General features: G+C 48.7%; 1 protein-coding gene across 7 annotated transcripts in view; it reads right to left on the bottom strand.

The window, feature by feature from the left end:
* Positions 1–22,358, bottom strand: part of ZMYND8 (zinc finger MYND-type containing 8) — a 107,223-nt gene that overhangs the window by 28,219 nt on the left and 56,646 nt on the right. For all 7 annotated transcript variants that reach the window (XM_054573639.1, XM_054573642.1, XM_054573644.1 and 4 more), the window contains exons 11-13: positions 17,210–17,691; positions 9,641–9,781; positions 439–591 (exon numbers count right to left, since the gene is read on the bottom strand). In XM_054573639.1, coding sequence (XP_054429614.1) covers positions 439–591; positions 9,641–9,781; positions 17,210–17,691 — 776 coding nt within the window. The remainder of the gene's footprint in view (positions 1–438; positions 592–9,640; positions 9,782–17,209; positions 17,692–22,358) is intronic.

Genomic DNA, 22,358 nt, shown 5'->3' with positions numbered 1-22,358 from the left:
GGGGAAAAGGGAGGGAGGCAACAGACACAGAAGCGGGGCGGGGGGGTCTGCCGGGTGGGGGAGCCCGTGTGGAGGAGAAGGGTTTGTGCTGGGCACTTGTGGGACGCATTTGACCCTGATGCCGAAACACTAATGTGTGCTGGGGGGTGTGCAGAGGGCAGGGCAGGAGGACCTTTCTGCTTCTAAAGCACCTCACGACCTGCACCTCGAGCCTGCGGGCTGCCCCCACCAAGGAATCAACTCTGAGGAATGCAAAGAGCCTGTGTGAACAATGAACTAGCAACTCTGAAAGATTCTGCCGGGAATGGAAACATATTTTTAATTGAATAAACAACTCTTAGGTTCAGAGCAGCCAGGATCCAACTCTGATTTCACCTGGGTGGCATCCCTACGGGTGACGATGACCACGACGAGGAGGAAAGCAAACCAAAGACATACCTAATTGTGCTTTGCAACTCTCTATCGTCTTGTCAAGGTTGAGCTGGAACCTGCTGCGAATCTGCCGCTTGGGAGAGATGAGAGGAACGGGGGCCGACTGCTGCTGCACAGACTCACTCAGCTGCTTCAAGTCCATCTCGGCCTTGCTGCGGTCTGCAAGACACCGCCACCCCCTTGTAAGACCGAGCATTAAAGGGGTGAACAAACGACTCTCATGACTTAGTTTCCTTCTCGCAAACACACATTTTGGAACACAGGAGGGAAAAAATCTGCACGTTTGTCATTTGTCCCAGCATCATCTGCCCAATGACATGGGCTGACGTGGAGATAATAGCCTGAGAAAACATTTGGCACGTTTACTCCGTCTACTAAACAATCGCCTGGGTCGCCTTCAGTATTCAAAATGCACAATCCCAGCCAGATGGCGGCCTGTGGAACTCAGCATCATTAGGGAATCTCGAAAGCCAAGGGTTACTCTAATACGCTCAATCTCAATCTCAGAGATAAAGTGACACCGAATCTGGCCAGAGTGTGCTTTGAACTCCAGGCCCAGATCTGCGAGGGCTTGTAGCCAAGAGAGACGCCGAGCCCCTCAGAGGATAGCTGGGGGTTCAGGCTCCTCACTGACCACGGAGACTTCACTCTTCAGTCTCATTCAGCCCAGCCTGGAGCTCGGATGAGAGAGGAAGGGAAGACGAATAAGAGGCAGGCCTCCCTCCCAGCAAGCCCGCTGTACTTCCCTTTGGCTCACAGCCTTGAGGGAAGGTAAATAGATTATGCCTGGGTATTAAATCTGTGTCTTCTGGCTCAGGAAAGGAGATGCTCACCCTCATCCCAGGCAAGGGTCTCTGACTGCTGATGATGGCCAAGGTCCCGCCCCTTCCTCCCCCTCCCCCACTGCCGCCACCCCTGCCAATTTCTGCCGTGGGCTCTTTATGGGACCAACTGAACCAGATTCCATGAGTTTGCATTTCTTGAATTCCTTCCCTACCTCCTCACCTACCGCCTCAGCTGCCTGCTCTAGGGTCCCAGAAACATAAGAGGACAAAATGAAGGGGCCTGCGAAGGCCCTGAAAGCACCAAGGGACTTTGCAGGCAGGAACGCCGTCTTTCGCCGGGCCTGCCGACCTCGGGCACCCCTCCAACCGACCCCGGGCAGAGAACGGGGGCATCTGCCCTGCCCGGGCTGATCCCAGAAGACCAGTCAAAAGCCTGTGGCATCGAAACAAGGACAGAGAGGAGAAGCGACCTTTGAGCCTGTTCACACCAGCTGAGAGCTCACACCCTGACCCGTCTTCCTGCTATACCCACCCAGAGGCCGCCTCCACCCCCAGGCGGTGGCCAAGGCCCGGCAGGCTGAGAGCTGGACCACCAGAGCTGTCCCAAGCCTGCACTTTCTCCCTTCGATTTTGTTTTGTTTTCCAAGAGGACTCACTCACGCACCTTCTCCTTCCCCCTGGAGCAAGGCTCTTCCCCCACGCTGCCCTGCACGCCCAGACTCGTTCCTGTCAAGTGACCACAGGCGGCCTCCCACACGCCCCACCCCGCACACTCACAGGTGACCAGAGCAACAAATTGCTCAGACTTGATTTTATCACCATAATGAGGCCTCCAATAAGGTAAGATTAGGAAAGGCCTTTTCCCAAAAACACACTCAGGGCTGGCGGCCAGGAAGGTTCCAGACACGAATGGTCTAAGGAAACAGAGACAGCACACACACACCCTGCTGTGTTTTTTAGAGCCTTTTCTTGAATGACAAAACATATCAGGGTGTGTGCAGGCATACATGTGTGCACATGTATGTTACGTGTGTGCATTCGCATGCACATGCTAAGGAGCTCACAGGCGTGAACACACAATCACTTTGGAGGGGGAGGACTGTCCAAATTTCTTGGAGGAGAACCTTATAAAGAGAAGACAGAGAGGGAAGCAGTGATAAAACAGCAAACAAGAGGTGGCCCCGGGAAGCAACCAAGTTGTGGGTTTGATCCTTAGTCAGGACACGTACAAGAAGCAACCAATAAATATATAAATAAGTGAAACAGCAAATCAGTGTTTCTCTCTCTCTCTCTCTCTCTCTCTCTCTCAAATCAATAAATTTTTTTAAAAATGAGGAAGCATACTGGGTTCCAGAGAAAAAAGACAGGCTTTTCAAGCGTAAGTTAGAAAAGAATTATCTTGCCCTGGCTGGTATGGCTCAGTGGACAGAATGCCAGCCTATGAACCGAAAGGTCACTGGTTTGATTCCCAGCTGGGGCACATGCCTGGGTTGCAGGTCAGGTCCCCAGTTGGGGGCATGCAAGAGGCAGCCAATCGATGTTCCTCTCACACATCAATGTTTCTCTCCACCCCCCTCCCCCTCTCTCTTCCTTCCCCTTCTCTAAAAATAAATAAGTTCTTTTTAAAAAAGATTTTATTTGAGATACTTAAAAAAAGTATCTCAACAAAAATACTTCCCATGAAGTGGGGTTGGGGAGAGGGCTGCTACCCAAGTTATATGCTCATCAATATTCTCAAGTAGCGTTCTTATACGGTTAACAGACTCCATATAGCAGTTACTTAAAAACACGACTACTATACCAGGGATCAGCAAACGTTTTCTTTAAAGAGCCGAAGAGTAAACTACACTCTGTGGACCACACAGGATCTGGTACAAAAGCAAAAAGAAACAGTATGTAAACAAGTGGGTGTGGCTGTGTTCCAATAAAACTTTATTTACAAAAACAAGCAGGGGCGCCAGATGCGGTATGCAGGCTGCAAAATCTGCCATCCCCTGTATGGGGGTCCGAGGGACTATTAACCTGGCTGCACAAGGAAATGACCTGTAGAATTCTTTTTGTTTAATCCTAATGTCTTGGCCACCATCCCCGGAGACTCTGGATTAACTCTGGATTAAATAGCCAGCGGTACGGCCTGGGCATTGGCCTTTGAAAAGTCCCCTGGCGGATTCTTTTGACAGCTACGGGTGACAGCCCTGTATCAGACCAAGGCGAGTAAAGAAAACTCCTCATGATCTGCCTGACCCTGTAATGAATGCACCTGGGAAGAGAAATTTCGACCCCAACGGGGGACCTGGCCTGCCACCCTGGCCTATCTGCGTGAACAGAACCACTCTTCCAAACCTTGGGGGTTCAGAGAAAGAGACCTGCACCTCGTGATCGAGAGGAATGGAAAGATGGTAAAGTATCTCATTTTACAAAATAAGGCTGCTCGAGTCAAGGCACTACTGCAATGTTTATTCTAATGAGAGACCACCAAAAGCCAGAGCGCTGGGATCAGGTCCCTGGGGACAGACCTTCAGTTTAGCCAAATGCAATTACCTTTCTGGGACATTCAGCTGTGCTTGGCGCGCCTCCGCCACAGGGAGAAGTGAAGGGCTGCTGTCTCATTTAGCTCACAGCAGCTTATCGAGACTCTTTCCACCCCTGCCCTTCTATATCGGGACTATCTTCAGAATCCACACGTACTGCCAACATTTTGAACTTTTCAGCTAATATGAAGACAGCTCAGGCTATAAATGGAAACCAGGGATTTAAAAAAATACCCACGCTAGAGAAAGAGGCACGATCTCACATTTCTGGAGGGAGCGTAAATCAGAACAGCCCCTTTGGAGGGTAATGGGGCAGTATCTCGCCAAATGTCAACGGCACGTGGCCCCTGACCCAGGGTTCCACTTCTGGGAATTTCCCCGATGGAAACACACTCCCATGTGAACAAAAGGGTCTTTATCACAGCTGTTTTCAACAGCAGAAAATGGAAAACGACCTAGAGTCCATAAAGAAGGTGCCTGGATAAATAAGTTGAAGTTCACCCTGAAATGGATTAAAATGCAGCTGCTGAAACAAAACAGTGGCAGATCTCTGCATGCTGACATGGGCAGCCAGCCCGTTTAATGCAAAAGGCAACCGTCAGCAGAACACTTTAGCATCGGTGTGGGGGAGGAAAGAAGGAAATGGAATATAGATATAAATACATATGTGTTCATGGGGTTTCTCAATGCACTTTGATGCTTGGGGCTGGACCGGTCTCTGGCAGGGGAGATGGCAGTGGAGGGCTGGGCTGTCCTGCGCAATGTAGGGCATTTAGCAGCAGCCCTGGCTTCTACCCGTTAGAGGCCGGTAGCACCCACATCCCAGTTGTGGCAATAAAAGTGTCTCCAGACTTTGCCCCATGTCCTCTGGGGGACAAAATCCTCCAATTTGAGAACCACTGGTAGACATCGAGGAGCGCTCTCCACAGAGACTAAAAGCAGGTGACAGAGGTCACCTGTGAGGAGCCGGTACGGAGGCAGGTGACCAGAGGTGGCAGCCAGCGTGGCTTTTCATTAAACATCTTTCTGTAGTTTGAAATTTCTCTGACCAGGTGCATTCAGTACTTTAAAAAAAATAAACTTTTTAAGAGAGAAATATAACCACTTCTTTTTCATTTAAAAAAAAAATTCCTCTGTTCAAAAGCTGTCGGCAGACTGTGACGGATGGACTTCCAGGAGCCTCAAAATGGCAGCTCCTTCAAGGGAAAAATATTCAGACAAGAAACCGTGGCAGATGCTCTCACATCCATCAAAGCCACACAGAGATCTTCCTCACTTCATTCACTGTTTAAAAAAAAAAAAATCAAGCGCTAGCCAGGGTGACTCAGTTGGTTGGAGCATTGTCCTGTGCACCAAAAGGTTGCAGGTTTGATCCCCAGTCAGGGCACACATCTGGGTGGTGGGTTTGATCCCTGGTCAGGATGTGGACAACAGGCAACTGATCTCTCTCTTTCTCTTTCTCTCTCTCTCTCTCTCTCTCTGTATCCTCGGGCGAAAATTTTTTTTTTAAAAATCACGACAACCTCTGGGAAACCGAGCCCCCACTCTGCACCCACCCAAGCTTTCCGAGAATGTCCGACTTCCAAGGTCCCACTTCATGCAGAGAAAGAAAGGACACCTCCCAGCAGCCAAAAAAGCAAGCAGAAGTGCTCATTCTGACCACTTTCCACTGTCTGTCAGCAGCACTGAGAGAGGAGCAAGGCACATTTTTGTCACTACCAGGACGGCTGCGTGTGATCAGCCCAAAGCAGACACCCTCTGTGAGATAAGAGGAGATGGGAATGCGCAGAGACCCAAACCGGAATCTAGAAGAAAAGAATCAGAGCCTCCATCTCTCTCCTAGCCTCACCAACTCAACCTTATTTACAACTTATTTATTATCACTGTAGAGGCACAGAACGGGCTGTGACAATCCTCCGGGGTCTAGCTCCTTGTTTGGAGCTGAGAGAAGAGGCCCAAGACAGCCAACGAGGGGCCATGTGTCAGCAGTGGAGGGAGGACAGTCTGCAAAAACTGTCCCCTCGCTCACGCACCGAAATTAATGATAAGAGTAGTTTGGTAACCAACAGGTGACCCATGGGCTAGTTTTTGTATTTTTAGTTGTATTTATTTGGTCCAAGTAGAGTTTTTATTTTTTGATGGAATTGAGGCCAAAATTTAAAATCTAGGAGAACTCACCCTAGCCAGGGGGCTCAGTTGGTTGAAATGTCATCCCACGCACCAATAGGCTGCAGGTTCGATTCCTGGCTGGGGGTGTGTACAGGAGGCAACCCACTGATCGATGTTTTTCCTCTCACATCAATGCCTGCCCCCCCCACCCCCTTCCCCCCCCAGCCTTCCTTTCCTCTCTAAAATCAATAAAACCTATCCTCAGGTGAGGATTAAATTAATAATTAAATAAAATAAAAACTAGGAGAATTCACATAAAAATCTGCTTTTCTGTTTTTCTTGAAAATTTAGTATCTGACAACACGGGTTCAAGTAGTGGGCATTGCTTCCTTTAAAAAAGCACTTTGCCCTCCGTGTGATCACCCATTCAGGACCATCACCTTACCCGTGACCCCTACAGCTTGACAACTTATCCAAGGGCACATCAAAGTCAAAGCAGGGCCCTGTCTTGAAGCGTTTCAGTTCCTGTATCCCAGGGAAGAGCCCAGGCTACACAGCAGAAGAGGCCAAACTTTACCTCGAACCATGTGTGATCCTGGGAGGGTAACTTTACTTCTCTGGGTCTCAGTTTCCACTTCTGTGAAATGGGGCTATCACCTACCTAGAAGGTGGTGGTGTTTTTTTCCCCCCCGTAGTTTTCATTTGCAGTGAGTAAAATTCACTTTGAGGGGAATACAGCTCTGAGTTTTAACACCTGCGCAGATTTCAGTAACCAGCACCACAAACACAATGCAGGACAATTCCAACAGCCACAGAAAACTATTTAGGATCTGTGGTCAAACCGGGCCCTACCCCCAACCCCTGGCCGGCCATCAATGATCTGTTTGCCATCTCTATAATTCTGTCTTTTCCAATGTAATTTTTAAATTATATATTGCTAGATATAATAAATGCCACCATTATCTCTAGCGCTGTCTCATTTCTGTCTGCTCAAAGTAGTTATAGAGATGATAGACATAATCAAGCCCCATAAAGCACACGCCCTGTCCCTGGGATGCTCGAGAATCACTTAGCGTTTCCCTCCACTTTCCCGTTTTTCCTCCCACCCATGACACTTTCCACTGGGCCCTATCTGCTCCGCTTCCCAGGAAGTAACTGGAAGCCCAGCCCCAGAACGCCCACATTGCCAGTGCGTTTGTTCCTGCTGACAAAACGAGGCCCGTGTCCCGGAACGGGAACAGCTAGCGAGGAGCTTCGGAGCTCGGGCTCCGCTGTGCCCACCGCCCACACGCAGGGCTGGAAGACACCGTGTGCTCCCACCACGGTCAAGCCAAACCGGAAGACCACGGTGTCAGGAGGGTGCCCGGGGACTGCCTGGCTTAGGGAAGGAGCTATTCTTGCCACGCATGATTGGCAAGGAGGAAATGGAACCGTGAGAACGCCTCCTCACAGCAGCTTTATTTGGGGCATGGAGGCGGGAGGAGGGTGTGAGAAGGCAAACCACACTGCTGAGAACGATGACTATTCCCCAGAGCAGCAAATGGGTCCCCTTTTTTTCAAGTGAGCAATTCCCACCCGTCGATCTGAACCAGAGCCCCTGAAGCCACCCCCTGACTGTTCGATCACATCAGGGGCTGCACTGACAGGTGACCCGGGGTGACCCAGGCCCTGGCCTCCATGGAGACACAGAGCCCTTCCACCTTCGGGCTCCGCAATTCTGGGCACCAGAAACCTCCTCTCCAGGCCTCAGTCTCCCCATCCGAAAAGGGCACTGCAGGACAAGAGGAACCTGGACGGGACGCACTGCCTGACCACCAGAGGTTCTGCATCCGCCCGGAAGTATCCTTCCTGAAACCCCACGCTGGAGGCCGCCAGGGCGTGGCTTTCTCTTTGTCCCCGGCTCATTCCAGCCGCCTCTGCTGACCTCTGCTGACACGCCCTCCTCCTAACTCAGGCGTCCCAGGGCCCTCACTCCCTTTCTGCCCCAGACCCGGATCTGAATCTCAGCAGGACTGCCAGCGGGGTGGGGGTGAGGGGGACACTGGACTGGGCAGTGTAGGGTGTGTAACAGCATGACACGTCCTGCAGCCACTCAATCCCTCGATGCCAGGAGCAGGCATCGATCGCCCTGCTCCCCCCGGCCTCAGCGCGGTGAGAACCACTGCCCTTCCCCCAACCCTGTGTATATATCAAGATTCCCAGAATATACCTCCTGCCTGGGCCTGGCCTCAGGGCACCCAAACATATACAGAATCTAAAACTGTGCTCTTGGTTCCTGTTCCTCCTGCCACAGCCAATCTGTCAACACAGTTACTGGAACAGCCCCGTAACTCCCGGCGGGGGGCAGGGGGCCTGTTCTGCACGCTGCAGGGCGTGTAACTGCATCCCTGGCTTCTGCCCACAGGATGCCAGCAGCATCCCCCGCCCCCCGATGAGACAACTACAAATGTCTCCAGACACCGCAAGGGTCCCTGGGGGAGCAGGAGGAACTGCCCGGGTGGACAAGGGTTACTCTCCAGTCAGCAGCCAAGAGGTCCTTCTGAAACGCTCAGGCACTTCACGTCCCTCAAACCACGGTCCTTACGGTCCCTGCGCTCTCCGACCTCACCTCCCCACCTGCCCTCCACCCACCGGGACACACCGCCTGGGCCTACTTGCCACTCCTTTAACACTCGCAGTTCATCCTAGGGCCTGTACATTTCTTGTTCCTTCTAGAATGTTCTTCCTCCTGGTCCTGGCATGGCTCTTCTTCCTGTCATGCAACTCTCCACTCAAACAGACCTTCCCTAACCCTCCCGCCCTGTGAACCACTGCCTCTTCCCCCCACCCCGATCCTGCCCATCTCTCTCCCTATCCTGTTTGCACATTTTACTGTATGGCACACGCTGTCCCATTTATCTACCTTCATTATTCTCTGTCCCTTCTAGACCCCACGCTCCCTGAGAGCAGGGCCTCTGCTCACCGCACCCTGCCCCGTGCCTGAAGCAGTGCACAGCACGCAACAGGTGCTCAGTAAAAACGGGGAACCGTGGGGGAAGCAATCAATAAAATAATTAACTTCAGAAAGTCAGGGAATTAGCATTTCCAGGGTCAATTTTTGCTGAAGACTTTGGCCTACGGTAGTGCTCTAAAAACAATAATAATAATAATAATAATAATAATAATAGTAATAATAGAGCCCTGGCTGGTGTGGCTCAGTGGATTGAGTGTCAGCCTTTGAAAGAAAAAGTTGCCAGTATGATTCCCAGTCAGGGCACATGCCTGGGTTGCAGGCCAGGTCCGCAGTAGGCAGTGCATGAGTGGCAACCACACATTGATGTTTCTCTCCCATCCCCTCCCTTAAAATAAATAAATAAAATTTATTTTTTTCAGAGAGGAGAATTGAGGACACACTATATCAGAATGTACTGCACAAAGAAAAAGTAAATACTGATTCATAAATACTTAATATATGTCAAGTAGATATATATATAACTTCAAGTATGTATTTTTACATATGAGAACTGGGTTACTATGGTCAAGGGCAAGCAAGGCTGTAAACACTGGCCTATGTTACTCCATGACGAAGAGCTATGCATGTCTTCAAGCCCAGGAAATCCCTTAACTTGTCCCTTTTATTGCTCTCTCTTCATGTGCATCCGTTGCACCTTTTAAACGGCTTGCTCAAAGAGTTCAGAGTTCAAGGACCACGGAGTTCAAGAACCACACACAGAAGAAGACACCACAACTTGTAAAAATACTCCTAGCTGCCACAGAAAAAGACTTCCACAAATCCCAACTGACCCAGGTTAAGGTTCAGGATGCTCCCGGTGGTGGACGTCTTGTCCGTTTTCGTCGCGATGGGCGTGGACGCTTGAGGAGAGAAAGGTTTCGGGCTGCCAGACAAACTCCCCGCCTGTCCCGTCTTCGTGGAGGCCGGGGACGCTGAAAGAGGACGGCACTCGTTAAAAGGCAGGTTTACAAAGAAATAAACAAATAAAACTCGTGGGTTGTGGGGTGAGGGAAAGGAGAGAAATTTATCTGATTGCAACAGGCCAGCAGAGCACCACAGACGAGGTGGAGCAGGCAGGCCTGGCCACTTCTGTCGAAGCAAAGGGCTTTCGCCCAATGTTAAACCGTTAAAGCCACAAAGGAAGGAGGCCTCCCGGTTACTCTATTAGACACAAAGCTCTAAGACAAACCGGCTAAGCTGCCACTGAAATGAGCTTGGCCCATTCATGGGTGTAAATCTCAAAACAAACAGCGATTAAATCAGCCCCCACCAGGGTCCAGATGCAGAGACTGAGCCAGGTTCACAAATGGCACGTCATCCGTTTCGAGGGGACAGGGGCCGCTCCCATAGCCACCGCACCTGCCGGGGGCCCGCCTGGCCCCTCGGGAGAGCCCGGGATTCCCATTTCAAAGGCTCTGCAATGCTGAATGAAGCTAAACTTAGCCCCAGATGGAGTGATGAGATGTTGGTAAATTATCTCCCTTTTACTGTGTCCCAAACTTTGACAGGAGGGTGGAATCGTTCTCAAGGCTTTTATAAATCCCTCAACACTACTCACACGCTGCTCCCCTGACCCGAATCCACTCGCGGAGAGGAAGGGGGGACAGAAACCAAAGCACTCAACAAAACGAGGTGGTTCAGGTGGGCCACCTAGAGCCTCCTAGAGATCCTTTAGATCCTGCCCTTAGACGATATTGGGACTGTCCCGCTACTAAATGTGGGACAGGCCACAAGACAGCCAGCTTTCCTCAGATGCACAGTGACCACTGACTTTGAGGTGACCTGGTCCTTAAGAGAAAGCCGTTGACAGCAAAGACATTAGGCGCCAAGACGTCATGGGGACTTCAAAAGTGCTCGCCTTGGTTTCCTCAGCGGCCCAATAGGGACGCTCGGAGTGAGGGTTCCACAGGATAAACCTGTGCCCCAGCTTGGCTACTCGATAGACACGGGGTAACCCCATGTCCAGTGCCAGGACCTGCCAACACCATACTTGATGTAACACAGCGGGAAAGACTCGAGACGCAGAGGGAAGTGGACTCGAGCGCGGACCGGAAGCCAGACGGGGCACAAACCCCAGCGCTGCTGCTGACTTGCTGGGTGACGTTGGGTAAGTTACCTGGTGTCTCTGAATCTCCTTTCCTGGCATTGGCAAAAGGGAATATTAACAACATAGTGCAGAGGGAGGGTAAGAGTACCTACCCTCATCACGTTGTAACAACCACATAAATTAATCATCCAAACAGTGCCTGGCATCTACTAAGTATTATGTATCATTGTGCTCAGCGGACTGTCATTTTCTCTTCCCCATTCGCCTCTACAGCGTTGGTTTCAATAGCCTAGAAGAGTGGTTCTCATTCCAGAGTGACGTTCGCCCCCCCGGGCACACAGGGCCACAAGGGCAGACAGTTTTGGCTGTCAGACGAGGGGACAGCTGGCTTCTGGCACCTAGTGGGCCGAGACCAGGGACGCTGCTAACATCCCGCGGTGCACAGGGCAGCCTCCCAGAGCCAAGAATCATCCTTGGCCCCAGATGTCAACAGTGCTGAGGTGGGTCAGTCCACACAGGGACTAAGCAGCCGTGTCTCTGGAAATGAAGGGAGGAGGTGGGGACGAGCTGGTAACCCAGGTAAACTGGTGCTTAGCAAGTGCTCAACAAACACTCAAAATTAATTCCAGAATTAAGCTGTTGTCAGTCCTAAATTAAGTCAGCATTACTGTAAGGATTAACGAATGCCTGGCCCGGCGGACCGCGTCCTCGCGCCTGCGGACTAGACTGCTACCGTTACTGGTACAAGCCCCGGCCCTGGGTCCTCTCTTGTGGTAACAAGCAGAACTGAAGGGCTTGTTACACAAAGAAGCACAAGGGAATCACGTTGAAGCCATATTAAAAGACTTCAGTATTCACAATAAAATCTTTCGTGTTAAGATATTTGAGTTTTGCTTTTTTCACTTTTTAAAATCATTCATTCATGTATGTTCTACCTGTTCCCAAGAGATTTGCAGTGGCTGAAGAAATGGGTATAATGCGCTCCCCTTGAGGACCAGAAACCAGGCTTTTCTAATTATATTATATTCTCTGAAACAAACTAGCCAGCATGTCCAGCAGAGAGGGTCTTCCTTAGCCTGCTAGCAAAGCACCGCTGGGTACTGCCAAGGAACTACGACAAGAAATAACTATATTTCTCTCTCGCATCGATGTTTCTCTCTCTAAAAGCAATGAAAGGGTGTCCTCAGATGACGATAAAAGGGAAAAAAATTGCATTCATACTACTTCATAAAACCAGGTTTCTTCACCAAGTAATGTCTCCCAAAATAGTCATGATCCCAACATTTGTCATGTTCATGTACAATCTATATACTACTGACAATAAGAATTATATGCACAAATATCAAAAGAAGTCAAAGAAACATTGCTAAATTGAAAGAAGCAAAAAGCTTAGCAGTGTGATCCTATTCCATCACCAAAAAATTTATTATCAATGTGATTACATACATTTAAAAATCTGAACGAAGAGCCAGTTCTTAATAGTTGTCACCTCTTTAGGGTAAAATGATGTGCTATTAATTCTATAATATTAAAATTTAAAAGGAACATTTTAAATGAGATGATATTAAACGTAAATATGGAAGAGCTTCAAAGATAAATGTGAAGCATTCAGAATTTTGTCAGAACTAAAATTCAAAGGCACAATACATTAAATCAGTAGTTCTCAATGGGGACCCGGAGGGGTGACTGTGCCCTCCGGGGAACACGTGACAATGTCTGGAGACATTTTTGGCTGTCATTTAATTGTGAACAGGTGCGCTCCTAGCATCTAGTGGGTAGGGGCCCGAGATGCTGCGAGGCATCCCACGGCGCACAAGACAGCCCCGCAGCAGAGTCATCCGGCCCCAAATGTCACCAGTGCCAAGACTGAGAAACGCTGTTTTAAATCACTCTAGACAGTCTCAAAAGCAGAAAGACGTTGGGAAATGCGTGTTTCAATTAAGCTTTGAAATGAATGCTAATCCTTTTATAGAGCCATAAATCTTGCCCAAAGGAAGAACTAATAGCCTTTGAAGTCACCAATAATTTAATAAGATTTTATACTTTGATGTACAATTCACAAGTGTGGGCTAAAACACATCATTTATTATCTACATTTGCAAAATCCTAGCCTGTGCTAAGTCCTGTGCTAACTACAGGAAACCTGAGTCTTAGAATTAAATTAGAAAAAGTCCCTTCCTTCCCTTGCACCCTAGCCCTCTGGGCAGGGTGGGGTGGGATGAAGGAGGTATTGATTCATGCTAAGTCTCCTCCACTTACTTAGAAAACCCTAGAAACAACCTGTATGTTCGAAGTGCTGTCTTACACGAGTCTTGATGGCAGAATGTTACCGCACCTTCTGTGATAGGACAGAAATGCTGTGTTGAAGGATTATTTGCTAACATGAAAAAAGTATTCAGAGCACAGGTTAAATAAAAGCAAACCAAGCAAAGCTAAACAGTCTACACCAGACATTGCATACAGGTGATCCATGAACCAAGGAATTGACAAATACATCTGATGTAGCACATAGTCTTTTTTTTTTTCATTTGAGCCGATATATAAAAGTCATTTAAAAAAATATGAGACTTCTCTTGAACAACCCGAAATCTGGCAACACTGAGCTCCCATTCCCACTTGGCTACAACCAGGAGAAGGGAAAGGCCCTCATTGCCCTTCAGGGAAGAAAGGCGTAGCTCAGAGCATCACTGCTCTGGGAAGTGTGACACACGCATACATGTGTACGTGGCTTCAGTCACGGTAAGGAGTGTTTCTGCTGCAGTTCACCCCAGTCCCTACCACTTGCCAGCCTCACTCCTCCCCATGCCTGCCTAACCATCGAATTAGTAATATGACTGATAAACCAACATGGGAAAAGTCCTGGAAGCGAAGCGTTGACTGTGGGAGGTGGTATACTCGGTGGCTTTAATCCTTATAAATAATGATTATTTTACAAAGAACACATAATGATTTCACAATAAAAAAAGAGTTTATGAAAATACTGTCCCTTCTCCCTAAGCAGCAACTCTAAGTGATAAGACTGAAGGACCATGAGCTCACAGGGTGGTGGCCGCCAGGCCCCTGGACCCTCACGCATATTAATGACTTGAATTGGGACCCCAGAAGCAAATATTGACAAAGGCATCCATCCCGGCCAAGAACTCTAGATAAAAGGGGAATGAGAAACATCACTAAGATAAACCACTCTGACCTTTAAAACAACAGGATTCCAGGACACCAGGAGTGACAGGCTTCTAGCTGAGCAAAGTGTTTCTTAGAAGGATCAATCCAGTTCTAAGGATTACAGACACATGAGTCTGAGCTCCTCAACCCTCCCACCCCCCAAAAAGAAGGGTTTCTCAACTCTCATAAGTTTTATGTAATTTCAATTTTATGTTGCTGGTCCCAAATTTTTCATTGTTATACTAATCTGGTTTTTCTCTTCCTATGGCATTCTTTTTTTTTTTTTTTTTAAACACAGTTTTGGATAAATCACAGTCTTGTCAGATTATGGGAGCATTTCAATAAAGTCCCCATCTTCCACTAAATGCTATTGTCACTGCAAACAGCAGAGGGCAGTAGAGTGCAGCAAAAAAAAAACCCAGCAGATGGGCGGGGCGGGGCGGGGGAGGAACAGGTTTGGGAACCAGGGCGCCTTCCTACACTCTTCACAGGGACCTCAACTTGCCTTCTGTAAAATAGGGAGGCTGGCTCCGTTTCTCTTAGTCTGCCACAGAGGTTGGCATACTGGTCCATGAGCCAAATCTAGCATACCACCTGTTCTTGTATGACCTACAAACTAAAAAAGGTATTTATTTTACCTTTTTTTAAATGATTGGCAGGGGGCGGGGGCAGGAAGGAATCAAAAAGAGTACTAGTCCCTGAAATATACAAAGCCAAAAATATTTACTGTCTGGCTCCTAACAGAAAAGGGGGCAATTTGTTAGATTAAAACAATTTTGAGTACCACACCTCTTCCTGTACTCATGCTGATTAGCCGAATACCCCAAGCAAATACCAGTATGGGGATTATATTTTGGGAAAGGAACCTGCATGTCCACTAAGCCCCTACAAAGCTACTCAAATGATGAGGAATTTTGTCAGGACCTCTGATGTCATTGCAATCTCTGTCCCTCCCCAAGGGAAGAAAGAAGCTTAAGTCAACACATTCTACATGTTCTCGTATCCATTTAAAACTACATTTTCTGAAATATGGAGCAGGAGAACCAGGCGTGGGCTCATGGACCCACGTGTTGTTATTTTACAGGTTATGTACTCATGTCATGTATTTTAGAAAAAAGTACCACAAGCAATTCAAACACATGAGTTTGGACGTTTTATTATTTAGCTTAGGATGAAGCTACGTTGGAGGTTTAATATGGAAGAATGTTAATAAAATAGGTGGTGCTAGAAGGTGGCAATGAAAGTTCAGGTAACAGTGACTCCCGGGATGGCTGCCGAGGCTAAAACACTTTCCCAACAGCGTGGGCTCCGTGGGAACGAACTGGCTGAAGCGTCTGTGCACCAGGCTGTGACTAAGCACCACGTTCTGTTAAATGGAATCGTGTTGTGGAATACAAGTAAGCTTTTAAGGATTCTGGTCAGACACTACAGGGCAAAAGGGAAGTTTTTCTGACACGTGAAGTTTGTCAACTCGAGTTCCAACGTCCTGGGAAAAAGCGCTGAAATACAACTGTGAGTACCTAGATCTACCTGGCTATGATCAGAACTGGAGAAAGAGACTGCAGCCTTTATCTGCCAGACCCAGAAGCCACTGGTACCTATTAAGTGTCCCTACTCCACCTACAGCCACTTTGGGAACGGCTACAAGCAGTGCCTAAATATAACCAACCAACCAGAACCAAGAAGAAACAACAACCCCCAAATGGATGGAATGGAGTTCACAATGAACTAAATCCCTATCATTTCATCTTGTGGGCACTTCTGTGGTCTCTTGAAGACCTGATGCCTGCTCCTTAGGGTTCTCAGGGTTGAGGGAGGGAGGAAGGAGTAGGGAGAGAGGAGTCTGCAAAGCTCTCCAAGGCTAACGCTCTGGCAGGAAGTCTAAGGCCGGCAATCCAATCTGTAGATGTGCTTTACTCATTCGGAAAAATATTCTGAGATATTTTGAGTTAACATGTAATAATTGGGGATTTTACCTAAAAAAATTTTAATGTAATGAAGGCAGATTTCCCAGGTCTCTGGAAGTATGTTAAGATCTAAGAACCATGAGTCCGCATTCCTGCCTGGCTCTCATGGGCTGAAAAGATGGGGCGTGAGCCCTGGGGCCCACCGGTCCCATCCCTGTCCCCTCCGCAGTCTCTCCCGCACAGAGCCTGCGTGTTGACCGCCTTTATCACCATGCTTAGTGTGGAGGCCATTCTGGGCCCATGTCTCTCAAGAGTGGAGTAAGAAGGAACAAACAACAGAGGACATGTTTCAAGAAAAACGAAAGTAAACCCACTTCCTCATGGAAGTAAGTAATAAGAGTTCTTAAGTATTTAGCATATAACCAAATTACATCTGGGTAGAAAGAATTCAAATCACCATGACGTACTTCCCGTACGCTCAGCCAGCATCCCTCATTGGCATCAACTCACACAGGCTTCTGATTAGCAACCACCAAAAGAAAGGAACACTTGCCAACCTTTTTGTAGCACTTACTATTCCTCGCACTGTCCTAAACCCTCTGTACACTGATTCATTGAATCCTTCCAAGACCCTCAGGGACAGGTCCTATTATCTTCATGTTACAGATGAGGAAACTAGGGCCTAAGAGGTTAGGTACCTTGATCAAAGCCACATAGGTAGAGGTGGCAGAACTGGAATTTGAGACCAGTGTCCTCATCCTTAACCACTCAACTGTAAAGTCTGAAAACTGCAAGGCAACCATTCAACAAGGTGACCTTTAAGGAAGGGGATGGCTCTTGGGGAAAAACTATTAATGGTTACCTGGCATGTTTTTCTGTTATTTAAGCACTAAATGATGTGAGAACATAGTTATGACAGAAAAATAATGTTTCAATTAAAATAAAATTCTTGAGACAGAAAAAGCTGTCACGGGAAGTTGTGATTAATCTAAGAGGAATCTGAGTTCAGCTTGGCAGGACATCTAGCCATCTCTGCCCGCTTCTAGGAAGGGCCTGCAAACCGGCCTGCAAGAATCCAGTTGTGTTGCTCACCTTAAATTTAAAATCTTCCCCACTGGAGTATAAAACCCCACAAAGCTCCCTTCGATTCTGTGGTGCTGGCCAGCCTGGACCCACCAGATGTCCCACCAATGGAAACCCTGAGTCCCCAGGGCCTGCTCCGCCCTCCCCGCCCAGGGGCTGACCTGTGCTCTTGTCCAGGAAGTCCATGGACTCCTCGCTGGCGCTGAAGTGGCTCGACATGACCTTCTTCTCAGGGTCCTGCTCCACATCGGAGCCCGTGTGCACAGAAGAGTTTGTACTCATGGGGGAGCGAGGCATGTCCGACAAGGAGACCCTGCGGCCGGTGCCCCCGCTCAGCATGGGCTTGCTCATCAGGATCTTGGGGGACGCCGTCATGTCAAAGTTGAGCTTGACCTTCTCCTGCTTGTCTATCCTGGCAGCGCCAGCGCTGGGGTTGCTGGGGTCAAGCAGCATTTGGTACTGACTGTTGGGCGTGTAGGGTGTCCTGAACGGAGAGTAATTAAAAACCCCAAACTTCCTGCGAATGTTCTCCACGTACACCTCCATCTCCTGCATTGCACTGTTGAAGATGCTTTTAGTCTTTTTCACAGAAAAAGGAATTTCTTTAGACATGAGGTAGCAATTATTTATCGGAACCCAGGCCCTAGGAGGGCAAAAGAAAAAGAGAGGCTACGTCACCTTTGGTCATTTCCAAGACTTTTATTTTTAACTTTTTCTTTTTAAATATACTTCATTGCGGTAAGAACACGTAACACCGGTACTACCTTCTACCCTCTTAACAAATATGTGCGTATACAACACAGACTGTTGATTGCAGGGGCAAGGCTGGAAGGCGGGCAGGTCCCTAGAATGTATCCATCTTATTTAACCCGAACTTTATGCCCTGGGACTAGCAACTTCCCATTTGGGCCTCCCCAGCCCCTGGCAACCACCATCCCACTCTGACTCAGTGAACTGGACTGCTTTAGAGTCCTCACAGACATGGTATCATGTCGTAGCTGTCACTGTATGACTGGCTTATTTCACTTAGCATAATGTCCTCAAGCTTTCAGCCGTGTTGTGGCACACTTTTTAAGGATGAAAAGTATTCCACTGTGTATACATACCACATTTCCCTTATCCGTTCAACTGTTGGTGGAACGAACATTTCAGTTGTTTTCAGAATTGTTTTTTTTTTTTCCTTAATGCAAACCAAACTAGCCTAGTATGCCTGCCAAGAGCCTCAAATGCACATTTCATTTTTAAAAAATACCTTGGTTTGAATGGTTTAATAAATGATCTACTTAACAAACATATTCTGTCATCAGGACTGAACGTGAACATGAACTTAGCCAAACCATTAAAAGGCTCGATAGGCTTAGTCATTTTAATCCATTAAAAAAATAATAATAACTCCCCTTTGGCTTTGGGTTGGTAGAGAATAACAAAACTGTCACTACATCCTAGACCACACCTCCCAAGAGAAAATTATTCCCCAATCTCACTCCTTTGCACTCAAACAACAAGAAGCTTTCTCTTTTAAAACTGGAGTTCTCCACGGGACTAGGAGGAAATGCTGGAAAACCGTAACCCGGAAAGGAGGAGCGTGGTTTTGAATGAGAAGATAACTCACATGGAAAATAATGAGCAGACGGCCCCTGAGCCCTCCAGTGCACACTCTCCGCTTCCCAGGTGGTTCCGTCTTCCCGCCTTCAGCACCCCGCACCCCGCACCCCGCACCCCCGTGCACTCTGCAGGGACTTCATGAGAACATGAGCTGCTTTTCTGGAATCGGTGACCCCAAGTGACGATGGGCAGGAGTTGGGCACACCACTCCCATGCTCTGCGGAAGGCAGAGCCGATACCGACAGCCCATGTGGAACCTGGTCACGTTTCACCCCCCAATCTCAAGCCAGTTTGCAGCTGGGAACCTGGCGGGAGTAAGCTTTCCAAGGCGGCCTTTTGTACTTCACAGACCATAAACTCAAGCCCGGCATCGAGCTGCAGGAAGCCGAGTGAACCGTGAGGAGGGAGGGCAGTCAGGGCCAGTCTGCGGCCAGCACCATCTAGCCTACCTGGGTGCTATCGTGCGGGAATCTGAACCCAACTCTACCAAGCCTTCCACGGTGTCAAAGAGAAACAAAATAGGAGCTTCTTCTATTACGTGTTACCCAAATTTTAACAGCCGGCATCTCGTCCCTACTTTTAAAAGAAGAAGCAACCCAGGAGAAATAAAGCAGGTGCAGCAGGCAGAACTCAGGGCACAGGCTGTGTGCAACTAGACTGCGACACAAGCTAGTAACACTGAACACCCCAGCGTATCTGCTCTCTCAGATGCCGGCAACAGCCAGCTTCTCGTCCGTTCCAACTCGCGGCCATTGTCTCCCCGCTGGGCCCTGAGGAGCCCCCCTCTGCAGCCAGTCGGGACAACCTAGACTCCACGTCTCACAGCGGGGTGGGCAAGAGTCCGGACCAGGCAGGGCAGATCTGGGGATCCCTCAGGATCCCCAGGGCTGTCTGCAGACAAGTGACTCCCCTGCCCTGAGCCAGCCTCAGCGCTGCCACTGCGTACAAGGAGGATGAGCCTCAACCTGGAGGGGTGCCACGGGGAGCAAAGGCAATGCCCCAGTCCTGGCACCACAGGCGCCGATGAGCCCAGCGGTCACTGTGACCACGTTTCCCCCACACTGTCACCTGGTATCAGGGCCTTACCTTTTTCTTCCCAGGTTCTTAAGAGCCTTCAATGAAGTTGCTTGGCAAGTGATTTCAGGAAAGTGAGTGTTTCTTTTCCTTTAAGCAGGCCCCGGAAATAGTCAAAGGAAAATTAGATTTGCTTAACAACAGAAAGTCTGTGGGGGGGCAATGTCACCAGAGGCCACAGAGTCACACAGGGGAGCTATGATTACGCTTTTCAGCTCTGGGCCTCAGATTTATCATCAGTAAAATGGGGACAAACGCAGCTTCTACAAAAAGCACTGAAAACAGTGCCTGCTGCGTAGCTGGCTTCAGTTAATGCCAGCTCCGCAGGAATTTAAGAGAATATTTTCTATGGTTTTAGATAATACAGCGTGTGTCTATGAAATAAAACAAAAAGAAATCAAAATATTTTAAAGGACAAAAGGCATGAGATGAGCACTCTTCAGAACATGCCTGGATTTGCGCGAAGAGCCTTCCCTGGCTCCAAGATTCATTAACTGTCTTGACAATGAACATGGAATGGTCTGTGATAGTTCTTACTCTGCTGTCTTGACCTATTTTGCTGACACCTGTCCAGGCTCACATTTTGGCTCTACCACCCCAAAGCAAGCTCCCTGCAAAAGAGCGCGTCTCCCCTCTCGCAGCCTGCGGCCTCCCGTCGTGTTCCTGGGTCCGACCCAGAGCAGGCCCGGACAAGCAGGCCCCGTTCTGCTTTAAGGGCATCTCCGTGGAGGGAGGGACACTCATCCTCTTAGGCGGGGCTTCCCTCACGGCTGTCAGGGACTCCCTGCCCAAGGCCAACTGAGGCATGCCTGCAAGGCCGACAACACACTGACTCTCCACCACTGTGCGTGCCCCTGACGCCTTGTCCAGTGCACTTCCCTCACCCCCAAACAAGCCCAACAGCTCGGCACATTCCCTCCAAAGGGACAGAAGACACCAAGGGGGCTAAAGAAAACCTCACGGACATCAGGCTGGGGCTGCTGTCTTTTTCAAAAACTTAGGGGCCCTCTGGGGAGAACGGCATCTGAAAACAGAGCCAACAAAGCTCATGCCCCTGAGCCACATTCAGTGGCTCTCAGGGAGGAGTGAAGAGGTCCATGCAAGTGGCTCAGCTAAACACAGAATCAAAGGCTTTAAGGGTCTGGGAACATTTGGTGCATGTGGGTCTAAATGCTAAGTCTATCCCTATTATGTTATACTGGAGAATAAAAATAACCCTGAATCATCAAGATGGTGAACACCTGAGTGCTCTAACGAAGAGGCAGGGAGATATACAACCTGCCACCCACTTCTGCTCTTCAAAAAAAAGCCTGATTCCTGACAAGAGCCCACGTGATCCAGGCGCTGACCCACCCCCTAACCCCGTGTCTTTTCATCCTCTCCTCCCTCATCCTGCAACGGGCTCAGCGCTTCCGTGCCCGAATCTCTGCTCTCTCCGGCCCCTCTACCCACATCTGCACTGGACCCCACCATTACCTCCGGACCCAAGACCACCGTGCCTGTTTCCTTGTCCGGATCTGTCCTCCCCACCAGCATGGCAGCCTTTGGAGGGGCAGAGACAGCGTCTGCCTCCCCAGTCCTAAACCCCCAGCATCCAGCACACAGCCTGGCCCACCGCAGGCGCCAAATATGGACTTCTTTGGATGAACAAATAATTGACTTTTTAAAAGATTTCCAACAAAAACGGTCAAAATCAAATAAAGGGTAATATTGTACCTCCTAGCAAACCCACGATCATCTCGGCTAACTTCCACTTCTCCTCCTGACACTGGACGGCCTGGGCTCCTAGTAAACGATTTTGTAGATTACTTTGGAATCCCCTCTTTTCTTTGATTTGCAAGATGACAAGTAAAAATTAACAAAGAGAGCAGAGCTTCAGATTCCGGTGTTGTATGACATCATCAACAGCATGTTCTGTATATTCTGTGGCTGTGTCTACCACAGCGCCCGGCAGAAGTAACGCCTGCTTGAGTGTGGTTGGTAGGGAAATAACACGGATGTAATAATTTAGCTTTAATTTGAACATTTCACCTAAAATGTCACACGGTGCGCTTGAGTGTGATATTGTTATGTTACAGAATTGCATGCTTATGATTTTGTAAGAAAAGAGTTTATACTAAAAAGGGGGGGCGTTATTTGTGCCGGACCCTGTATTTAGCATTATGTCTTTCAAATATTCTCCCCTACACACTCCCACGCTTTGTCAGACTGCTTGGTGAGGCTTCCAAAGGGCTTTTGCCTTATTTAATCATAACTTAACTCGTTAAAATGGAGCTAAGATATTAACTGCTGCTCATCTCGGCCTACCTGTTGTTCTCAAGCATGCAGGGGGCTGCGCTTTAAGGGAACTGCTAATCGCTGGAATAATTTACTTCGCTGTGAGTGAGGGGAAGGGAAAAGCAGAAAGGCTGGGAGGGAGGGCTCACACCTGTCAAAACAGCAACCCCTTATAATTTCCCATTTTAGCTTCAGAGAAAAGGAACAGGGCGGGGGGTGGGGGCGGGGCGGGGGCGAGGCGGGGATTACCCAGCACAATGATAGGAGATCCATTTACTGGTAATCTGGGAAAATGTTTCTGATCCCTGACAATGTTATTTTGAAAACCAATTTGCCCAGTGGTTTGATTTACTC

The sequence above is a fragment of the Pteronotus mesoamericanus genome, unplaced genomic scaffold, assembly GCF_021234165.1.
Source record: "Pteronotus mesoamericanus isolate MK-2021 breed Mesoamerican mustached bat unplaced genomic scaffold, CSHL_Meso_final contig_25, whole genome shotgun sequence".
Classification (NCBI taxonomy): Eukaryota; Metazoa; Chordata; class Mammalia; order Chiroptera; family Mormoopidae; genus Pteronotus; species Pteronotus mesoamericanus.
Note: the sequence above shows the minus strand (reverse complement) of the source record. Positions and strands in the feature narration are given on the sequence as shown.